Source organism: Ochlerotatus camptorhynchus, unplaced genomic scaffold, assembly GCF_037179485.1.
Source record: "Ochlerotatus camptorhynchus isolate MF236.1 unplaced genomic scaffold, CSIRO-AGI_Acam_v1.1 ptg000305l, whole genome shotgun sequence".
In the NCBI taxonomy this organism is placed as follows: Eukaryota; Metazoa; Arthropoda; class Insecta; order Diptera; family Culicidae; genus Ochlerotatus; species Ochlerotatus camptorhynchus.
The window spans coordinates 1,102,534-1,123,623 of NW_027040793.1; the positions used below are offsets into that span (position 1 = coordinate 1,102,534).

A 21,090-nucleotide genomic window follows, 5' to 3' on the forward strand; every position below is an offset into this window, starting at 1 on the left:
GCATAGAAATTACATTAGCGTTTATTGGCTGTTGTTATTCAGTGTGAATGACTAATTGAATAATGGTTGTGAAAAAGTTGTGTAAACGCTCTCCAAAATTATTTTGCCTGCTTCTGCTTGTAGTTGTTTCAGCAGCTTTTTTTGAGCTACAGCACAACGCTGGAAAAGTTGGCTGATAATGCTGAAAACGTTAGTAGGGATATGCTTCTTTCTTTTAAACATGAGGAGTTCCTTCGAGTTGCTTTACATGGGAATATCTATTATTCAAATGCGTTCCAAATTCATTTTAATTGTATATTGATTAATGATTAAAATTCTGCGAAATGACTCATTCAGCGAAATTACCCATCCGGCGAAACGTCTTTCGGCGAAATGACACAGCCTCGTGCAAAACGCACCATTTAAGCCAAATCGTCAATTGCTTGTGTATGGAAGCTAAAATCAAGGCGGAAGGAATTGGGTATGGCTCATTACAATATTGTCTATAAAGATCGAAAAATTTCGAACTCCAAAACGATGATTTTAATGAATTTCAAGGTATCTTTGCTCATAATGGAGCAAACATGGAACCTGTGGAAACAAACGATTTCAAATAGGATCACTACTTGACTAGCCTATTGGTCCCAAGCAAATCTATTAACGTACCCCATTCTAGTCGAAATTCTAGAACACACTATGTTTGTTTTGATTTGCTATGAAACTTTTCTTCATAAAGTAAAACATCTAAACAATATAGGAAAAGTAAATTCGTTCCATTCTTTCACGATATATGCAGTTAAAACCTTAACTTGTAGTCGATGATTTTAAGTTAAAATTTTTAACAACTGTCTATGTATGTCAAGATATAATTTAATGATCAGGAATTATTTGTGGAACCTCCAGATGAAAACATGCACAATCCGTTATCCGGAAAAAGCATCTGAGGAAAAGTTATCGTTGTTTTTCTACAAGTGGGCATTTTACCCCAGGGGTTCATTATGGCCTGTTCTCCCCTATACATCTGCTCCGAAAAACTCGTGCCCGATAACACTAATATTGAATTTTTTTTTAAAATTATAGTCACTTTAACGCTCTTGGGTCATTCGTGACTTTTAATATTGAATACATATAGAGCTTCATTCCTATGATACTCAAGTTTGTTTAACTATAGGTGAGCTAAGTTCCAAACACTAACCTATCAATCCCATACCTCACAGTGCAAAATTTTGAAATATGCATCATCAAGTCGGTTTTTAAGATTGCCGCGAGAGTTTTAATGACCTATAAAACCTAAGTTTTAATGGTCTATACAACTCAGAGGTGATAAATGTCACGAAAATGTTATGGGGAAGTATGTCGTGACATTAGTGCGGTGACGATCTACCGCGACCAAATGTCGATTCCGCAATTGACGGGAAGGTACATAAAAATTAAGTCTTGATGATAAATAAGCTGAGTCAATGCGTTGCGAATCAAAACGCTTTATAAAATTGACTGCTCTATGAATTATTGTGTTATAATGGTCCACGAATGTTTTTTAGAATCAAGAATAACTCCTAAATTTCTTATTTATCACAAGCACTCTGAGATTTTTCAAAATAAGAGAGATATCGTTAATGTATAAAATGAAAAGAAGAGGTCCCAAGTGCGAGCCCTGTGGAACTCCTGACGTGACCTGAATTTAGTTTGATTTTTTCTCGCTGAATCTTACAATTTGCTGACGGTCCGTTAAATATGACTTAATCCAGGTGAGGAGTTTCATCTCAATTCCCATTTTTCTAATTTAAAAATCAACATTGGAATGTCAAGTCTATCGAACCTTTACTGAAGTCAGTGTAAAGAGCTTCTATTTGGTTTCTCTTGTCCATTGCAGTTAATGAGTAATCAACGAATTCCACGAGGTTTGTTGTGGTAGAACGACCTTTAAAAAAGCCGTGTTGTGCATTTGTTATTATATGTTTTATTTGGCTGAAGATATTTTTGTTTATGATTGATTCGAATAGTTTAGTTATGCACGAGATGATGGCGATAATTTCAGGTATCAGATTTTTTACCAGATTTATAAATGGGTATTAAAAACGATTCTTCCACTCCTACGGGAATGTACCAGAGTCAAGTGACATATTAAACAGTCTGTATAAAGGGGTTGTGAGCTCAATTGCTAAATTATTCATACAGGCTGGTGGGATTTCATCTGGTCCTGAGCCTTTAGTGGCGTTCAAATCTTTTATACCTGTCAAAATATATTGAACATAAATGTTACTAACACCAACATTACTCGAAAAGTCAGGAAAGCATGAAAAATATTCATAATCACGATCATTATCCGAGAAATTTGAGTACGTCGCTTGAAAAAATGTTGCAAAAAGATAACATATATCTTCTGAATTATTTCCGCCATTTTTGATGGAAAGTTGCACGAATTAATTTTAGTTTTATTGTAATTGAAGAAGTTTCTTGGACATGATTTAATTTCATTTTCAGTGTTTATGTTGTACTCAAAGTGTAGAAGAAACAGCAAAATTAAACTGGTCACAAATATTCAAATACTTTTCCAAATTACCCTGATTGTTCTGTTGTGAGCCTTTTGTTTCTGATTGTTCAAATTATTCATTTAATTCGGCGTTTTACTCACTTCGCTAATAAAATTTGTATGGTTATTTTGCTAAACGACGTCTTCAGGGTATCATTCAAACCATTTGTGCAATAGTTATATAATTTGGGTTATCGTTCGGGTATGGTCTTTTTATTAGGGTTGAATTACGTAATTAACGACCATAAAGCTGGTCGATGACGGTCTATTAAACGCCGACTATCAGGGTGAGTTGAATCAACTCACTTGAAACGTGTATTTGGGCCTTTAAGGTATATATTTACACACAAGTAGCACGGTTCTCTGTCAGTAACAGCACCCCTGTATCAGCTGCGATCTCGTAATAATAGGTAGCAGAAAGGATTATCTTCTATTGTCCCAAACACTTAATCAATTTGATCAACAAACAACTATTGAGGGCAGGATATACCTACTCTTCGCAGAGCTGGAAGCTCACAGTTTAGTGATGGCATCATCCGTAAGGTATTTGAGAGGTGAATTCGACATTTGTTATTAACTCGCTAGAATTAACGTTACTCGGTGCGTTTGCTGTTGCTTTTGATAGCCAATACAACCTGTTACAACTCTGCATTGAACAAATTCTAGAAAATTGTTTTGCTTAGCTGTAGCAAAACATGGAGATAATCAATGAAGAGAATCGATCATCGCGTATACGCCCTTATGCCTGCTCACTGTTGAATTAGTTGATGACGATTGCTGATGATAAGAGAGCAGGAGCAAACTCTCCCGACCTGTTAGAGATCGAGACGGTGAATCAAATCGAGCCATCGTGTTAATTATTAAGTAAATTTAAATGTTTCGCTGAAGCTACCAGAAACTTAAAAGTGTTTAATTCTTATGTTGTAACAATTTGCGTGTGTTAATAATTTAAGTATGAACACATATGGAGTGATCTAGAACTGAGGTACGAATGACGAGTTTGATTAGTCTAAGAATGTTATAATCCTATACTTTTTCATATGTGATATCGTTTGCATGTAATTTTAGATTTCGCTTTACTCTTTGCCATTTAGTTGCATCTTTAAGCAGTGATGTTGAATATTTTCTCTTTGCAGCAATCGTCCTAAGCGATATTATGCATAAAGCTATTGTAAGTTTTTTAGTTACTACTTTCTGAAAGCATTATTAAATTTTTCTGTTTACTATTTTTAGCCATTTAATGTTCCTCCACTTACTGCAAGTTTTATTTAATAACCATTAAATTATATTAATTTACTACACTTATCTGACTGAAAATCGAAGCTTTCAACCCGTCATTTCAAATTTACCCACATCAACGAGGGAAAAGTACTCGGCAAAGGCAGAAAGACCGTTCCACGCATGTGCATGTCAACCACTACACCTCTAATGCTTTCTCGATTTACTCTACCCACTGTTTATATTACTCCCGTCAAACCCGGCTGCAATAATAACAAATCTATTTTTGTGTCAGTCGAAGAAAAAGTTGTGATAGATGAGAAAATGTTCATAATTCCGTTGTTACGTTGAATAATAATATTTCCAAACCAGGAATTGTGTCGAAAAGCAGCCCTCAATCTAATAAAAAAATGCTTCCCGAGACGCTCGTTTTTGGAATCGCGTTACTGATCACGGGCGTGATCCTATTTCTACTAATCTACTTTGTATCCTTTTGGCAAAATCAATATTCCGCATTTTTCCACAGAAAATTCATCAATGAAAGTGTCGATTTTCCTTAGCTTCATCGTGTCCCATTTAGGTAATCATTCTCTCCGATCTGGAATGTGACTATCTCAATGCGCAGCAGTGCTGTACCAAGTTGAATTTCTGGGTCGTACCGAGGATTTCGGCCCATTGCTTTCTAGCGATTATTTTGCTCATGAATGGAAGCTGGCTTCTGTTCATAGCCAACATGCCGATGATTGGATGGCAGGTCTACGATCTGATGAAGGTACCCACCGGAAATCTAGGAATCTACGATCCGGCCGAGATTCACAACCGGGGCATGGTGAAGAAGCATATGCGGGATACGATGATCAGTCTGGGTTTCTACATGATCATTTTCTTCGTGTATCTGTATTGGTATGTAGAACTATTCACCAGGTTTTAGATCGGAGTAGATTGATGAGGACATTTGTATTTCAGTATGATTATTGCCATGCTAAAAGGAGACCCAATCAGACGACATGAGGAGGAAGAGATTATTACGGAGTTCTAGCCCATGGTGCACCAGCTGAGTCAGATGACTCAGAAGCGATTCGGACTCTAGACCTGTGCGGTTCTTCTTGTTAGTAGCATCAAAATGCATTTCATTTTCTGATATTTATTTTCCTGTATCATTTCTTCATGTTGAATACACTGTCTTGTATATCTACGGCTAGTAGATTTATATCTTAAAGTAGATCTCTATAAAACTATTCAAGTGTAGTAACCTAGTAATGCATATACATATAATAGGACAACTCGAGACAAATACCGATCCAGAATGATTCAAGCCAAAGTGTAACAAATTTCAAGCGATTAAAACATATTCTGAGATATATAAACGATATTTTATTCGCGACTCGAAGATTCCTATTGGATTCCGTCATGTTGTGCAACCAAAAAAGTGTAAAAAAATATACATTTTAAATTCACCTCGACACCTAATGACGTCTTAATGTGCGTCTCGGATTTGATGTTTTGTTTTGAAAAATGTCCTCAGAAATCATAGTAAATAGGTAGATGAGTGATTTATATGCAGGTAAGTTTATGAACAGTTGTTATGTTAGAATTTTGTCAAATTGTATCTGAGTTAGAGGATGTGAATATTTTTTCTAAAATATTTTTTTTCGCATTGCTTAACAAGAAAGGGATCGATAGAAATAACTTTTATAAAACTGAAACATTTTGTTGACTGAGATTTCTATTTTTCGTCCTCAAATCTTCCATAAGTCTAAGGGTATTTTCTGAAGGGAAACAGCTTATTAACCATTGCCAGAAACTTAACTGGGGCCTCATAGCCTAGTCAGTTGAAGCACGGTATTACCAAGCCGGAGGCGGCGGGTTTCGATACCCGGTCCGGTTGAGGGAATCTTTCGGGTTGGAAATTTTCTCGTCTTCCGTGGGCATAGAGTATCATTGTGCTTGCCACACAATATACAAATTCATGCATTGGTATTGGCATTGAAAGCTCTCAATTAATAACTGAGGAAGTGCATTTAGAACATTAAGTTGAGGGCACGCATTAAGAAGAAGAAGAAGAAGAAACTTAACTTAATTTCTGGTCATTTTCTTAGGAAAATGTCTTCAGGGCATCAAATTTAGGTAAAATAAATAAATATATATCAAAGTAAATATTAACAATGTTACTACGCAGTTATATCAAAATCACACTTAATTATCCGACCCTGTATAGAAGTTTTGCTAATCTTAACAAATTTTAATAAATAAATGGTGATGATCTCATCTTGTGCAGATCTCAGGAAGTCGTCCATTTGCTCGTTTTCCTCTCATTTCGAATGACAAATTTAATCATAGTGCAGTAATCAGACTTGATCCAAGAATATTGGAACCACATGATCCGCCTAGTGTAAATCTTATGATCTCAGTTTTGCCCTGTTTTCCCCGGGTAACTGTAATTTTGTCATGAACTGATTTTAGTGAAATTAAAGAGAGATCATTTTTTTATATAAAATGAGCAAAATTTCAGTTTATATGGATTATTGTTCTTACCGAAAAAAGCAGTATTAAAAGGGCTATAAAAAAGCATTTTACTAAAATTACAGACGCGGCCAATCAATGGCAAAACCATACCGATAAACCTAGAAAAGTTGATGTACTTGCAGCCAATATTTCCGAAATGTTGGTGCACATCCTGGAAAGATACATTTCAATGCAATTTCTTGGAGGGAAAAAATCTCGAGGTTGTCTTAGTTTTATAGAATTTACGAAAAATCAAGACTAAAAATTCACGCCTGATTACGCCTTCCTTTGGAAGGGAAGTAAATCCGTTGGTTCCCCGGTCTATGAGTTGATGGGTCGATGGGTAATTGACAATGTAAAGAGAGTTTTGGCAACAATTTCAAGAAAACTCTGACAAGAACTCCAAAGGAATGCTGACATGCTCTTCCATTGGAAGATACCTCTAAATATTTCTGGAGGTTTCTTCCGAATTCCCTCAAAAAGGGCTTTAGGCTTTCTATGGAAGCTTCATTCGAAACCATCTGCGATTTTACGATTTATCCTGGAAGCTCTTTCTGGCATCTCCGAGAAGTCCGGAAAGTGTCGTCTAACTTCCTCTGGAAGCTTATCTGATATTTCTCTGAAATTTTCTTTCGTCTTGCTTCGAAAGCATTTTCACTTTTGGATGTTCATCTCCCGACAAATAATGTCTACATCCTTAGGAAGTTTCTTGCAACTTTCTCTGAAAGTCCTTTACAACTTCAGCCGGAAGTTTATCCTGACTTCTCTGAAAGTGCTTTCGAACCACTAAAAAAGATTCCATTCGCTGGTAGTTTTTTCTAGATTTATCGATAGTTCAACACAGAAAAAAAATTCCTGGGAGGGAATGGTGATTTGCTCTAGTTTTATTGTAAATGTATATTGAACATGTCATTTTTAATAGTTTTCTAGGAATCGGACTAGCTGTACTAGAATTGGGAAATGTGATTTTTGTTAAAACTCGCCGAAAATAGTTTCAAAGTCGCCAACACTACCCAACTAACAATTTTCACATTGTTAACGCTTTCCTCATTTCATATTTATACAGCCTTAAGCTGTATTCAAATGCTATACGATATGAGGTAACCTTTACTCAACCTCTATACAGGCAAATTTGGCGAACTTAGTAAGTTAATTATGGCTGTTGGGACGATTGTGACAAGCTCTTATTGCATATTCATTTACGCTTCTATACAGCTGTTATTCTGCTGTTTAGTTATGTGTGAACATGAAAGGCGCTTACTCAACCTTTACCCGATTATCCAATAATTGGCTACACAACAGCTTTCTCTTGACGCCGGGTTTAATATTGTTATCGCTTATTTTTTTGTTGAAGGAATTTGTCATGTTTATTTTACTGCGGATCGAATTAATCGAAATTAGTTATAAGCAACACCACCAAATTATTTACACTGTACCGGAACTTGGAATCGAACTCGAGACGACCACATTGGCGAACCTTGATACTATCAACTTCGCTACGCCAACACTTTGAATTGACGTAAACAAATGTACATGCCCTTCTACAACAAGAACGCTGAGTAGAGGCTTTATAATAGTGCACATGAATCACTTTTCTCGACTAGTTAATTCAGCTTTGTAAAGAAGCAGAGAAAACTGCACAAGTCTAAAAATAAACCTAGTTGACTGTAAAATAGCTTCCAAAGTAGCGCTAACACAGTTTAACCACCAATCAATACGAAACTAACGATTTTAAATTGGCTCACTACTTGACTAGCCTATTGGTCCCAAGCAAATCGACTAATGTACCCCATTCTAGTATAAATTCCAGTACTACACTATGTTGGTTTTGATTCCCTATGAAAGTTTGAAAGATAAAATGAGGGGTTAGTAGATTTTTCTATGTTTCGAGGGGTGAATCGATTAGCTTGGGACCGAAGATAGTACCAGAGCTGAGCCAAAAAATTGGGCTCGTTTCTTCGGGACCTTCTGGTCTTAGAGTTACCTCTATGGTTTAACCTTGTTGAGAGAAGCGTGGATTTTCCATTCGTAGCCGGTAATTCAGATCAATCTACGGCTGTTCTTACTAACGATTTGAAAACCATTACCAAACAATTAGTGGAACAAAAGTTTGTTTCTTCGATTAACTCGAACAGCTGGTATAATTTGGATCTTTTGCTCCGTAAGCGTATACTCAAAAAAAATTTCTATTATTTATTACATCCTCTGTATATGTTTTATACGAGCGGACATGCAAGTTTTTTTTCCAGAATTCATATTTTTGTATAAAACCTTCTTTCAAGACTCATTGCTTTTGGGAAGACAAACATTGTTCGATAACTACCCAGACAACCAGAATACACGTATATTCAAAGTTGTTTTCGTGATATACAAACATATATACAAACAAAAAATTCGTATATAATGCAAAGAAATGGCTTATACGCACAAATGTGGTGGCCATATACGTGCATATTTTAATTGAATTTTAAACGAGTTTATTTAACATCATATACGATTTAATCTGTAATAACATACTCATTTTGAAAAGTCTTACGATGTAATCCAATTTAATTTGTGATACAGTACGACGGAAAAATGATTTATCGCATATAAGTCGGAAATTTGCATCCTATACGATTTAACTTAAACATAATGCGAGGTTTGCCTTAAACTGTAGCAATTTACGATACTGTATGTACATTGTTATACGACTTCTGGGTGTCTGGGTAAGCTAACATAAAAATCACAAGGAATTTCAATAAACCTTCCGGCGACAACCACATTGCAAATTCTGCATGCTTTTCATGCACATCTTTAATAGAATCTTACATTTCCCGGTTGGGTGGAAAGACAAATGATACAAGCAGTTTTGTAGATCCAAATAGTGATAATCGTTGGAACAGGTACATGGTCGCTCGTAATAAATATTCACAATCGATAAAGAAAACTCCCTGTGATTATATTCAGATCAAAATAACAGCAAAAAGCTATGGAAAATTTTGAAATCTTTATTTAAGCTTAGTAATTGTAAACCGTGGTCCAGAAACTTCAATGGCAGATTAGACTACAGCTATACAAATCAATCGTAGGTATCTCCTGATTCCACAAAATTCATGGTTTTTCAAGTAATAAATGTTTTCAATTCGATGCCTAGACACATCAACTCTATCAGACTTTAAGAGAACCCGCATCATGCATGAGCATGATTGACCGCCCACGGTTGCTACTCTGGTATTGCTAGATTAGCTGTACTTACACAGAGAACCAATAGACGATGCTTGGGACTAGCAATCATCCTAGCTTAATCAACTAGCAGGTCAAGAAAGGAATGGGTAGGAATGTGTTGACGTGACGCTCGTTTTGATGGAAGCCGAGAAATCCTCTGCACTTCCACGAGGAATCACTGGGATGTTGGATAAGAGGATAGGATATTTTGGTAAACGATAAGAATTGACGTCCTAACGATAGGTAGGGGTTACTGTATAAATAATTAAAAGGAATGATCTGGAGTTGCATGAACAGCAACTGGCCTCCTCGTAGACTTTCTTCGACCCATCGCAGGAATCTCCTCAAAACACAGACGGTTCCATCATCGTCGATAATACAAACAACCTCGACTTCAGTCACTCAATTTCTTTAAACTCAAGCTATATATGAATATTTTAATTGCATTGTATGATTAAACTCAACTTTGCCTATTTAATGAATCCACAATTTAAGTAAAGAATCAATTTGCTAAATAATCGAGGTTATTTGAGCAAACAAGAGTTATAAAAACAAGTATCAATGATAAATTCTTGTAATGGCAAAACTCTGCAACGGTAAAACAATTTAAATGCATTGGTCTAATGTATGATGATATTCAATTTATTCTCTGGGTAATCCAAATTCTGAAAATCATAGATAATTTATAATATAAAATAAAATTTAAATAACAATGATTTGCTATTTGATTTTCCTTCTGGTCCTTCAGGATCTGCAGGTCAACTATTTTCTGTAAATGAAAATTATAGTTATAATGATATGATGATATTTAAATATGCGAAAAAAAAAATACTAGTCATACAATATATAAAATATAATAAATATAAAATAAACAAGTATCTCAAAATACAAATAAGCTCGATTTTATTTAACCTCAGTACATTTAACTGATTTCAACTTTTGATATTTTATTGGAATTGAAACAAACACTTTATTTTGCACCATGGAATGGTTTAACGCAATATGGAATGCTTTTAAAAGTATTGGTAAACTTTAATGATGAATCAATATCCCAACAAACAATCGTATATTGAAGAAACGACTTCTTGGCCATTTTATTCAACTGCATGCTTAACAGTACTTGTACTATTTTTAATAATAACTTCTGTTCAGGCTTTGTTCACACAAATCTGGAGAATTTATTCAACCACAACACATTGAACTACTTGGTGTTGTATAAGGTATATCGAGATGCTTTTATTCGACTCATATGAGTTGTAACAGAGTTTATACGATACAATTTTTGATTATTCAGAGTTTATTAGACATCACTCTGCTTCCTTAAAACAGTGATGCTCTGTATACGCTTGATTCTCATGTGAAGTAACGTTTAATTAGACTTTATTATACATTTATTAAACAATTATGCAACTGTGGGAAAATTAACCCGAAAATAAGAGGGACAGGGACAGGGAAGGTTGTGTTCTTAAGTGTATTGTATTTCATTATTTCTGACGTGGCTCGCACCACACAGATATTAGAAAATTTATTAAATACTTATACTTGTCTTTGTATGGGATTCGAACCATGTACCTTCCGATCACCAGCCGCTTGCCTTGTCATCTGAGCTATCCTAGAATTCATCATATGGACAACTCAATAATCAATAAAAGCTTGCATGAAAGTAAATACCTATCAGCACTCCCGATCGCAACTCTAGCTCCTTCAAGGCCCTGTGGGAATGATTAATTCATTCATCGTTGCTTTAAATGAGACCATTGTTGCCTCTTCACGTCTCCAAGTCGAAAGAAAGGATACTCGGTTATATTTTAAACTAAATAGATCAATGCATTCATTATCGTGAGTCATGTGATCGTTGATTACTATTTAAATTAATTAGACGTAGAACACAAATAAAAAAAGGGTTGAGCTTGGGATTGAACTTACGACCTTCTAATTGGAAAGCGGAAACGGTAACCACTACTCTACTGATTCTACCTTGTTGTTAGACTGAATCAGTTTTGTCGAATAATGAATCTAATACGTCGTTTATAAAGCATTTACAAATCATGTGATTACAACATGAGCGCATAGTGGTATAAGAGCAATTATACTGACTGTATTCACCTTTATTCCTTTAGCAATATTGTAAAGTAAATCTGGAGCTGGAGTACATTTATATGACGTCTAATAAAGCATCTTATTGAATCAATTGAAAACAGTCGAATTAAAGTGTCAATGTATGTACAAATTACACTTATTGAGTTTGTTATTAGATCAAACTTCTGGTGTTGAATTGGGAAGACATTTAACACTTTTACAGCTTTTAATAAGTTAATTAATCAGATCAGAGCAAACAGTGGAATAGATGTGCATCTATCGATCTCAATAAGCTTTTTCGGCACATAATTCGACAACTCTTTTTATTCAGCATTGTACACTGTTATACAGCATTTATTCAATATATATGCTTATTTGTGACTCTGAATTGTTTGTTGGGTGGTATAAGAGCTATTTTGCTGAGTGTATTCATCTTTATACAGCAATATTGTAAAGCAATGCAAAGAAATCTAATAATGGAGCTAGAAAACATTTATATGACGTTTAATAAAGCATTTTATTAAATCAATTGAAAACAGGCGAATTAAAGTGTCAATGTATGAACAAATTACACTTATTCAGTTTGTTATTGGATCAAACTTCTGGTTCTGAATAAGGAAGTCAATCAACGTTTATAAAGCTTTTAATGAGGAAATTGATCATATCAGAGCTAACGGCGGAATAAAGGCGAATCTATCGATCTCAATCAGCTATTTCAGCACATAATTCGACATCCTGTTTTATTCAGCATTGTACACTGTTATTCAATGTTTATGCTTATTTGTGACTTTGATTTGTTTGTTAGGTAGTCAGATAAATCGAGGTTATTTGGACAGATAACAGTTTTTCATGCACTTGTTATCATGCATTATAATGTTTTTGTTTTTCCTGAACGAAGGCTTCATACTATTATTCAGCCTAAACGGAGGATTCACGAACACAATAAGCTCCCTCATCACTCATATTCCGAATCTGATTAAATAAGTATTTACAAGTATACTGGAGTCGCTTTTTACGCGGTTAGTGCCGCTGAGTCGCAATTTACGCGGGACATTTTTAACGATTTCTCGACAACGATACAAACTATCGACTTGAATCCAATCACATTATCCGTTTCAAACTACACTGGAGTCGCTTATTACGCGGTTTTTTTTTTACGCGAATTTCGGAATTTACACGGTTTTTTTACGCGGATTTTGGAATTTACGCGGATTTTGGTTTTTTTTACGCGGATTTCAGAATTTACGCGGTATATCGTTATACACTAGAGTCGCTTTATACACGGTCTTTTTGTACGCGGTTTTTTTTACGCGGTTTTTTTTACGCGGGACGTATCACCCGCGTAAAAAGCGACTCCAATGTATATGTAATCGAATGGCATACTTTCAAAAAAATCACAATTTTTGAGTGTAAATACAGACATTTTTTAAAATATGTCTATATGGACCATAGCATGCTATAATAACGAATGGCATCAAAATCCGATTTATAAAAAATATTTAAACATGTGAAAAACTAAAATTTCGGTAGTAGTTTTTTACGCGGTTTTTTTTACGCGGCACATATCCCCGCGTAAAAAGCGACTCCAGTGTATACAAATAAATATATCAACAAGTAATGTTATTTTCTCTCCTGGAAAGGAAAAATAATATGGTTAATTACACTGTCATATAAACGTTAAACATACATTAGAGAAAATCAAACAATGTTACGTTGCTTCTTCCAGTTGTGTTTTGATCTTGTTTTAAATATTTATCATTGGATATATAATAATAATATAATAGGACCTGGAATTTATTCAAACTCAAGCTCCACGATGGTGCCCTTTACACAAGCATAAGCCTCTACTACCGATGATCTTTTAAACTTGTAGACAAAAAAGCTACGAAAAAGCGCTTATTGCCTTAAGAATTTACAATTTACGTATCTCGACGATGTTATCTCTAACGGATTTTGTTGTACACCCTACCAAAAAATGTAATCATCTATTACAGATTTGCATTAAAAGTATGCAGAATTTGTAATGTTTCTCCGCATGAACAGATTATGTAATGAGGTCGTCGAAAGGTTTTTTAAAGAATTTTGTAATTTTTATGTTACTATATTCTCGAACAAAGATTGTTTCCCAAAATCCCGATTTTTTACAAAAAATATTCATTCTGGAAAAACTTACAACACTACCCCCACCACATACAGAATTTCTTACTCCACCCAAGCTGACATATATTCCAAGAGAATTGTAATAAGAATTCCTCGTTAATTTGAATATAGAATTCTAAGGCGCTCTTATGAGAATAGTTTCAAAGGAATCGCAGAAACCAAAGAAATCCAAGGAGAATATCAAATTGCTTCTGAGCGTATTCATATACCCCGGACAGACTATGGGTTATATCACGTAATATAGGCTGTCTTACAATGAGCACTCATACATAGGATTTCCAGTGAAAACTAGATGTATGAGTGCTCATTGCAAGCCAGCCTATATTACATGATATAAGCCATAGTCTGTCCGGGATATAAGAGAGAATTCTTTGGTAATATAAAAAAAATGCCCTTAGAATTCCATGGGAGAATAATAAAGAAATTATGTTGAGAATTCCTAGCAATACAAAGAAATACTTAGAAAATGCTGAGCAGCCTTACAGAATTTACAAGAAATGTTCACAGCTGAATTCCACGATAGTTGATCGTAGAATTCCACAGCTATCCTAAAGATAGGTCCAAAAGATTATTAAAGACAATCAATAGAATTTGAATGATTCAAAATTGAATAAGAATTGTAGCGTGATTTCCAATAGTTTTCGGGAGAAAATTCCTTCGCATTTCAAGTTTAATACTTATCGCATTTTAGCTTATTGCGTGCTCTCAACTTAGTGTTCTAGATGCACTTCCACAGCTATTAATTGAGAGCTTGCGATGCCTGTACCATTTTTTCATTAGTATAATTGTGTGGCAAGTACAATCATACTCTATGCCCAAGTCGAGAAATTTTCGAACTCGAAAAATTCCTAGACCAGACCGGGAATCGAACCCAGCCACCTCCAGCATGGTCTTTCTTTGTAGCTACGCCGCCTTTCCTAACTGAGCAAAGGTGAACATTCCAGGCCTTTATTATTTTAACCTTGGTAAATTTGGATCTGCACACTTAGTTTTTTTCTACCGAGCTCGACTGTGCAAATCCCGGCAAAAAAAGTTTTACTGAGATCTCAGCAAACATTCCATTTATGTGCTGGGATTCACACAGCGAAAAATTCTGAATTTTAATTGTGATGGAAAGATACATTCACGTAAACTTGTATTTCATTTCACGCAAACATGCAACTTGTAAGCAATGTTGTTTACAAAGATGAGCATTTGTATACAATAATTGCATCATTTCATGAAATGTCTCAGAACATTACACGACTTATAATGTAAACTTATATGATATGTGACGCTCCATTTATGTGCATCGTATTGAACAGAAATTTACACTATTTTTTCGAACTGTGCAGCTAAGCATTATCCGAGACTCAGCAATCAAATGTCACTTTTGCTGACATCTCAGAGAAACTTATAGCGAATTTGTTTATTATCAGTGCGAAACCGAATTTTTTGTCAGTGCGAATTTCAACCTGAGGTAGGTTTTTAATACCCCGTTCACATTACAGCGTATATCACGTTATATACGCTGTCTTGCAATGAGCAGTCAGACATCTAGTTTTCACTGGAAATCCTATGTATGAGTGCTCATTGCAAGACAGCCTATATTACGTGATATAGGCTGTAATGTGAACGGGGTATAAAACAAAGGATCAAACTGACGTTTGTCAGAAAACAAGCAAACCCGATCTTGATACCCGATACAGGATGGTACTGAATAATAAACAAATTCGCTATTATTTTTGCCGAGATTTGCACAGCCGAGCTAGGTAGAAAAAACTAAGTGTGTGGATACGTACTAAGAACTGCCCTTTGCGCCCTTGTAGGAAATAAAGAAAAGAAATGAGGGATGATTCAAAGGAAATTCTTGAACACTTGAAAAGGTAATTTAAAACGAAAAATTCAAAATTACCATCTCAAATAAACCTCATTCTGAGACTTGACATTTTTGACATGTTGTACATGAAAAAGAAAAATAAATTAAAAAACAATGAGAAGAAGAATCTTTCACGATTCTGAGACATTTCATGCTTTCAAAATTCTGAGACAATCTATAACATTCACAAATTGAAGAGTGATGTAAATAAATCCTAAACTTCAAAAAATGTCTTAAGTATCAGAATGCTGATCTTGGACAATTCGCACTCTAGGATTTTTTTTTCGAGAAATCAGAATAAGAAAATAAATTATATAGGTACTGCGTTTAGCTTAAATTAAGAGACCCAGACGTGTTGAAATATTAAGGATTCTCTACCCTGACGATCGATTTCACCGATGAGAAATAGGACGTCAAGCTCTTGGATTGTCAAAGGCGCAGCATACCCTCACTACGATTCTACCAGTATGGTACTGCGTAGTTCAGTAGTTTCTTTACATCAAGAATTGGACTGTACATACATCTCTATTGATTGCAAAGTCGATTACTATACACAGCATTAAGTTCACAAATGTGCGTTGTATATTGTGTTTTCTGTTGATTTGATGAACATTGAATTGAGTTGATTAATTTTTTTTTTTTCTTTGATTTGTTTTCCGTCGATCTTGTTTTCCGTGCTGAGCACCAATGCTACCGACGCCAGGGAGGCAACTCCCACACCTGGACCCTAGCTTTCGACCCATCAACTCATGAACCGGGGACCAACGGCTTTACTTCCCTTCCGAAGGAAGGCGTGATTAGAGATGTTATGCCTCAGAACATCCCGGCGGCGCCGACTGGGATTTAACCCAGGCCTGCTGGGGTGAGAAGTAATCACGCTTACCACTACACCACCGGCACCGCTATCAGTTGATTAATCAAATCAAACTGAATCTCATACGAAATGTAAAACCACAGACAAACAGACATAACACATTGAATATTTCCCACTGTAAAACATCGTTGCTAAAACATTACCGCCATCTGTAGAGTACACTGTGGTGGGCAGCACGCGGAACAGATGGCGGTAGTGTGTAAACGTCAAACGCAAAGGAATTTACTATGCATGCTTGTTCGACGAACCACTTGCGAGTGTTATGTCTGTTTGTCTGAGAGGTCAAATCTTTATTTAATCCCTCATAACAATAAGCGAATTCAATAGAAACTAAGCGATCTTTTCAGCCTCTGGTGGTGAATAGGGGATCCCTCAAAAGAGTTATGAGGGTTAACATTATTGCCGTGAAGCATAGGAAGAGGGCAATATTTTCACTATTTTCACTATTTTCACTCTGCTGATTAATTTGTCCATCGTAAGTGCTTGATTGTGTTAATTCGGATATTTCAAAAATTTGTGAATGGAGTGTAACAAACGGCTTACTATTAAATGCAAACAAAACTCAAGCAATCATATTTAAAAATAGATCAGTAAACATTTCAGATGCTTCTTGCATTATGATAGGTGATACCGCAATAGCATATTCAGATGTTGTTAAGAATTTGGGAATAATAATGGACTCGCATCTGAACTGGACTGCACAAGTAAACAGTGTTTCAAAAAAAGTATTTTTTGGTCTGCATTCATTAGTGCTGTTGAGAGCCTGTACTCCTAAACATATTCGTTTGAAATTAGCTCAAAGTCTTCTAGTTCCGCTGTTTAACTATGCTGATGTTCTATATACATCTACTTCCTCCAATAATACTCGAAAATTACAACTTGCATTTAATGCTGTTACAAGATATGTTTATAAAATTCCTCGCTTTGAACATATTGGCATCAATCACAAGGGGATTTTAGGTTGCACTTATGAAAATTACGTGAAGCTGAGAGTATGTACCCAAACTTACAAAATTCTGAATGAAGGTCCTGTTTATTTGCATAATTTCTTTTCATTTTTGAGGTCATCTCGCTCAAGAAATTTAACACTCGCTAGATGTCGTACAGAGATCTACAGATGCTCTTTTCATCAACGTGCTGCGAAATTATGAAATGAACTGCCTATGAATTGCAAACAAGCTGCCTCATACGTATACTTTAAAAATCAATGTAAACAATTATTTTCGAGACGGAACTGATCATCTCTCAGTGTAGTACGAGCTTTGAGAACACATGTGGTTATTTGTACTACGCTTAATACTTGTATTAAATAAATAAATAAAATAAAAATCGTCATCCAAGTGGAATATTTTGTTTTCTGTATCAATTTTGCAGTGATCCGGCTAGTACTTCCACATATTGTTATGGAGTAAATCAGTTCAGATCTGTAGAGAATCGTAAAATAAGACCACTCCCGAAGGAAATTTGCAATATGTGCAATAAAATATGCATTACTTTGCGTTTTGAAAATCGTTATTATGATATAAACAAATGGTTTGGATGACATTTCCTCTCAAAAACGCCTAGTGCACTCTACATTGATGGTGCATCAAAAGAGCCTAGTCCGCAAATCTTCTTAAGTTCCTCATTCATTTTGACCAAACAACCCACAATTCTCCCGTGCTACAGCCCTCTGTTGCTCCACATGGGTGGAGAGAGGCATCCTCTCACTATTTGCTCTCTTCTGGGGAGCAGTTTATTCTGACGACAGGCGATCCCCCTTTCCTGATCAAAGGGGAGCATTCGCTTATGCTCCCTCGCCATCTCTCGTGCTCTTCTGGACCGCGCTGCTACTCGCAAGCATGTGCATTTGGGAGCACGTAGTGGTGCGGCTCCATCCTATCATCGTCGTCTTCGTCGTCGTCGTCGTCGTCGTGGTCTCCTCACCACAAGCCAACAACAGTTCGAGCAAGAGAGTCGTGCGAGTTTCTGTGTTTCAGTCAGAGTGAAAAAGTCTTGCAAAATGATCACGTCTATCAATGAGTCAAAGTACCGTATCGCGTTCGGTGGTGGTTTGCTGCTGCAGCTGTGCTGTTTGTGATGTGTGTTGTGTGGCCTAGAGATTTGCTGTCAAAGAAAGAAAGGGTCAAACTATTTACAACTCTACAGTGCACTGGATGCTGAAAGTTGCATAGTGATTCGGCTGAAGGCCGTTTGCTCGTCATCGAAAAGATTCTCGTGACTCGGGTTGATTCCGGACTTGGTGGGGCTCGCTGGAGCCTTGTGTTTTTTTTTTCGTTTCGGAGTACTGGGTACCCGCCTAGAAGTCCTGCCTCCGCCGGAGACATATCTAGGCCACACCAATATTTCGCTCTCGCGGGTCGGTCGGTTCCGTCGTATCGCTCGTTCGCTCGTGCGGGATAACAGCCCCGAAAAATTCCAGTGCGACTGAGGCCCGTCTCATAGGGTAAGAAGGCTGCAGTCACTCGGTGGACATCCCTTATCATCTGATACTTGACTCAACTTTAGTTTGAGATTTGTTCTTTGTTACGCTCCCCAAAACCATAAATTGTTTTAAGATTTAAAATATTTTCGTAACTTGCGTCAACAGTTGTAATCCTTGTTCGCTGTATAGCACATTTCATTACAAAACCACTTGGTTGTTGGGGTTGTACCATCGAAGGCCTCTTACCCTACTGCTCACTCACAGCTTAGTGTACTGACTGGTTACTGGTTCTGTGTGTTGTTGAAACTTGAGAGCGAGAGAAAAACGCAGGAGAGACAGCAGCCACCTCGATAATTCGCTAATATTTCGATTACACCTAGCAAGTTAATGGAAGTAGTGATACCGCGGGATTGATATCCGTTTGTTTCTTCTGCAGAGCGCAGTGTAACGCACTTTCAAACCCTCGGAATATTGGCAGAGATTTTGACCATCGTCTCGGAGCTAGTGATCGTCACACGGCCGCGGCGACGGCAGCCTTGAGTTCCAGTCAGCAGTGAAGTGAACCCGCGTGTTACGAGTGTGAGTGTATGTAAATATAGAGGAAACCCAGGCTTGTGGTTTGAAAACAAGAAGAGTGTGAAAAATAGAAGCATGAATCAGGTGTTTACAATCGCAAACGATTCCGTATCAACATTCAACAGTTGCTAGTGTTTCTCGTTTGTGGTTGATGATGCATTGTTGCCCTCGTCGCTAGTATCAGTTGGTTTACGGATGTAAACTGGCTGCAAAATAATCCCCCTATCCCCCCCATTCGTACGCTACCATTGCATAGTTTGTAGTGCTCGAAACAGAAATGACTTGCGTCGAAAGCAAACAGACAACAAATTAAGCCCCAAGATCTCGCCAAGAGCTGTTAGAACGAGGATAAACAGCGAGAGGAAAATCAACATTAATAAACAGGTAAGAAGGGTCGAAAGAAGAATAAATTCTACGAATATTTTGCAAGCTATTCATGCTCACTCACGTGCGGTTTGATGTTATTATGAAAAAGAGGGTTTCTCAGTACCGGGTTGTTTTTGAAGAATGTTAGTATCGTAAAGGAGAACATTATTTAGATTGGATAGTTCCGTCAATTTTTTTTTACTGAAAATAATTCATTTGCATTAGTTTGATTGAAAAGTATCAATTGATTCCTGAGATAACCTTTGAGAAGTTGCCTCCCTGTCATTCGATTGCCGTCAGTGATTAATCACCAATTAGCAATCGACGCTCGTCGGTGATTGGCTATCGATTGCGGAACAGAGATCCACATTGAAAAAAAAAGAGAGAGAAAAAAGAGTTGCCTGTAGGATAAATCTTCAGAGATTGGTTCGAATCAAATTCACAGGAGTTACTTGTGGAACAAATGTATAGAACTTAATTTAAACGCAAGCTAATAGGATTTTTTCTCGGGATAGTTCCACTAGACGTTCTGTCTATATCATGAACGTATAGAATATTATAAATTAATAAATTAATTAATACATATTTTAGTATTAGGGTCTCAGATAGCCTAATCAGTTAATGCACAACCGGATAAAAACAACCATACAATTACAATAAAATACAATGTATTCTATTGTTGACAATTAACCCTACACACTAAGAAAAAATCATGTAAATTTTGGTGCTTTGAGACTGAATTCAGCTCAATCAAACATACTTTTCGGTGAGTAACGAACTTTTCAGTCTCGGAGCACTTTATTTTACATGACATGTTTGTTTACGTCTCATCCTTTATGTCAAAGAGGGATTCCATCACGTGTAAAATTAGGTATTTCTTAGTGTGTATTGTAATTGTATTGCGTTGAAATTTTTATAGTTACGGTAACTAACAGCCCTTTTAGTTAGTAAAAATCTTATTAACGATGGATTCAAAAGATTAAGAATAGAAATCTCGATCTGTGAATCGTATTTTCTTTTTTTTTTTTTTTTCCTGCACAGTTCGAAAAAATAGTGTAAATTTCTGTTCAATACGATGTACATAAATGGAGCGTCACATATCATATAAGTTTATATTATAAGTCGTGTAATGTTCTGAGACATTTCATGAAATGATGCAATTATTGTATACAAATGCCCATCTTTGTAAACAACATTGCTTACAAGTTGCTCGTTTGCGTGAAATGAAATACAAGTTTACGTGAATGTATCTTTCCATCACAATTGATCATTTTGTCAAGCTTCTGCATTCATGTTCCATCAGATGTCAC

At 36.2% G+C, this 21,090-nt stretch overlaps 2 protein-coding genes across 6 annotated transcripts in view; both read left to right on the forward strand.

Annotated features, from left to right (window-relative positions):
• The first annotated feature begins 3,753 nt into the window (after positions 1 to 3,753).
• On the forward strand, positions 3,754 to 5,162 carry cnir (cornichon-like protein). Its single transcript, XM_065229009.1, has 3 exons — positions 3,754 to 4,215; positions 4,311 to 4,633; positions 4,697 to 5,162. The coding sequence occupies exons 1-3, from the start codon at positions 4,141 to 4,143 to the stop codon at positions 4,767 to 4,769; spliced, it is 471 nt and encodes a 156-aa protein (XP_065085081.1). The 5' UTR covers positions 3,754 to 4,140; the 3' UTR covers positions 4,770 to 5,162.
• Positions 5,163 to 18,354: 13,192 nt separating this feature from the next.
• The window catches only part of Plc21C (Phospholipase C at 21C), a 363,494-nt gene continuing 360,758 nt past the window's right edge, over positions 18,355 to 21,090 (forward strand). The window contains exons 1-2 of one of the 5 annotated variants that reach the window (XM_065228987.1): positions 18,355 to 18,441; positions 19,275 to 19,798. The gene's annotated coding sequence lies outside the window, so the exon portion shown is untranslated. Of the gene's footprint in view, positions 19,799 to 21,090 lie in introns of all 5 variants that reach the window. The other 4 variants (XM_065228986.1, XM_065228984.1, XM_065228985.1 and 1 more) reach the window with 4 other exon arrangements.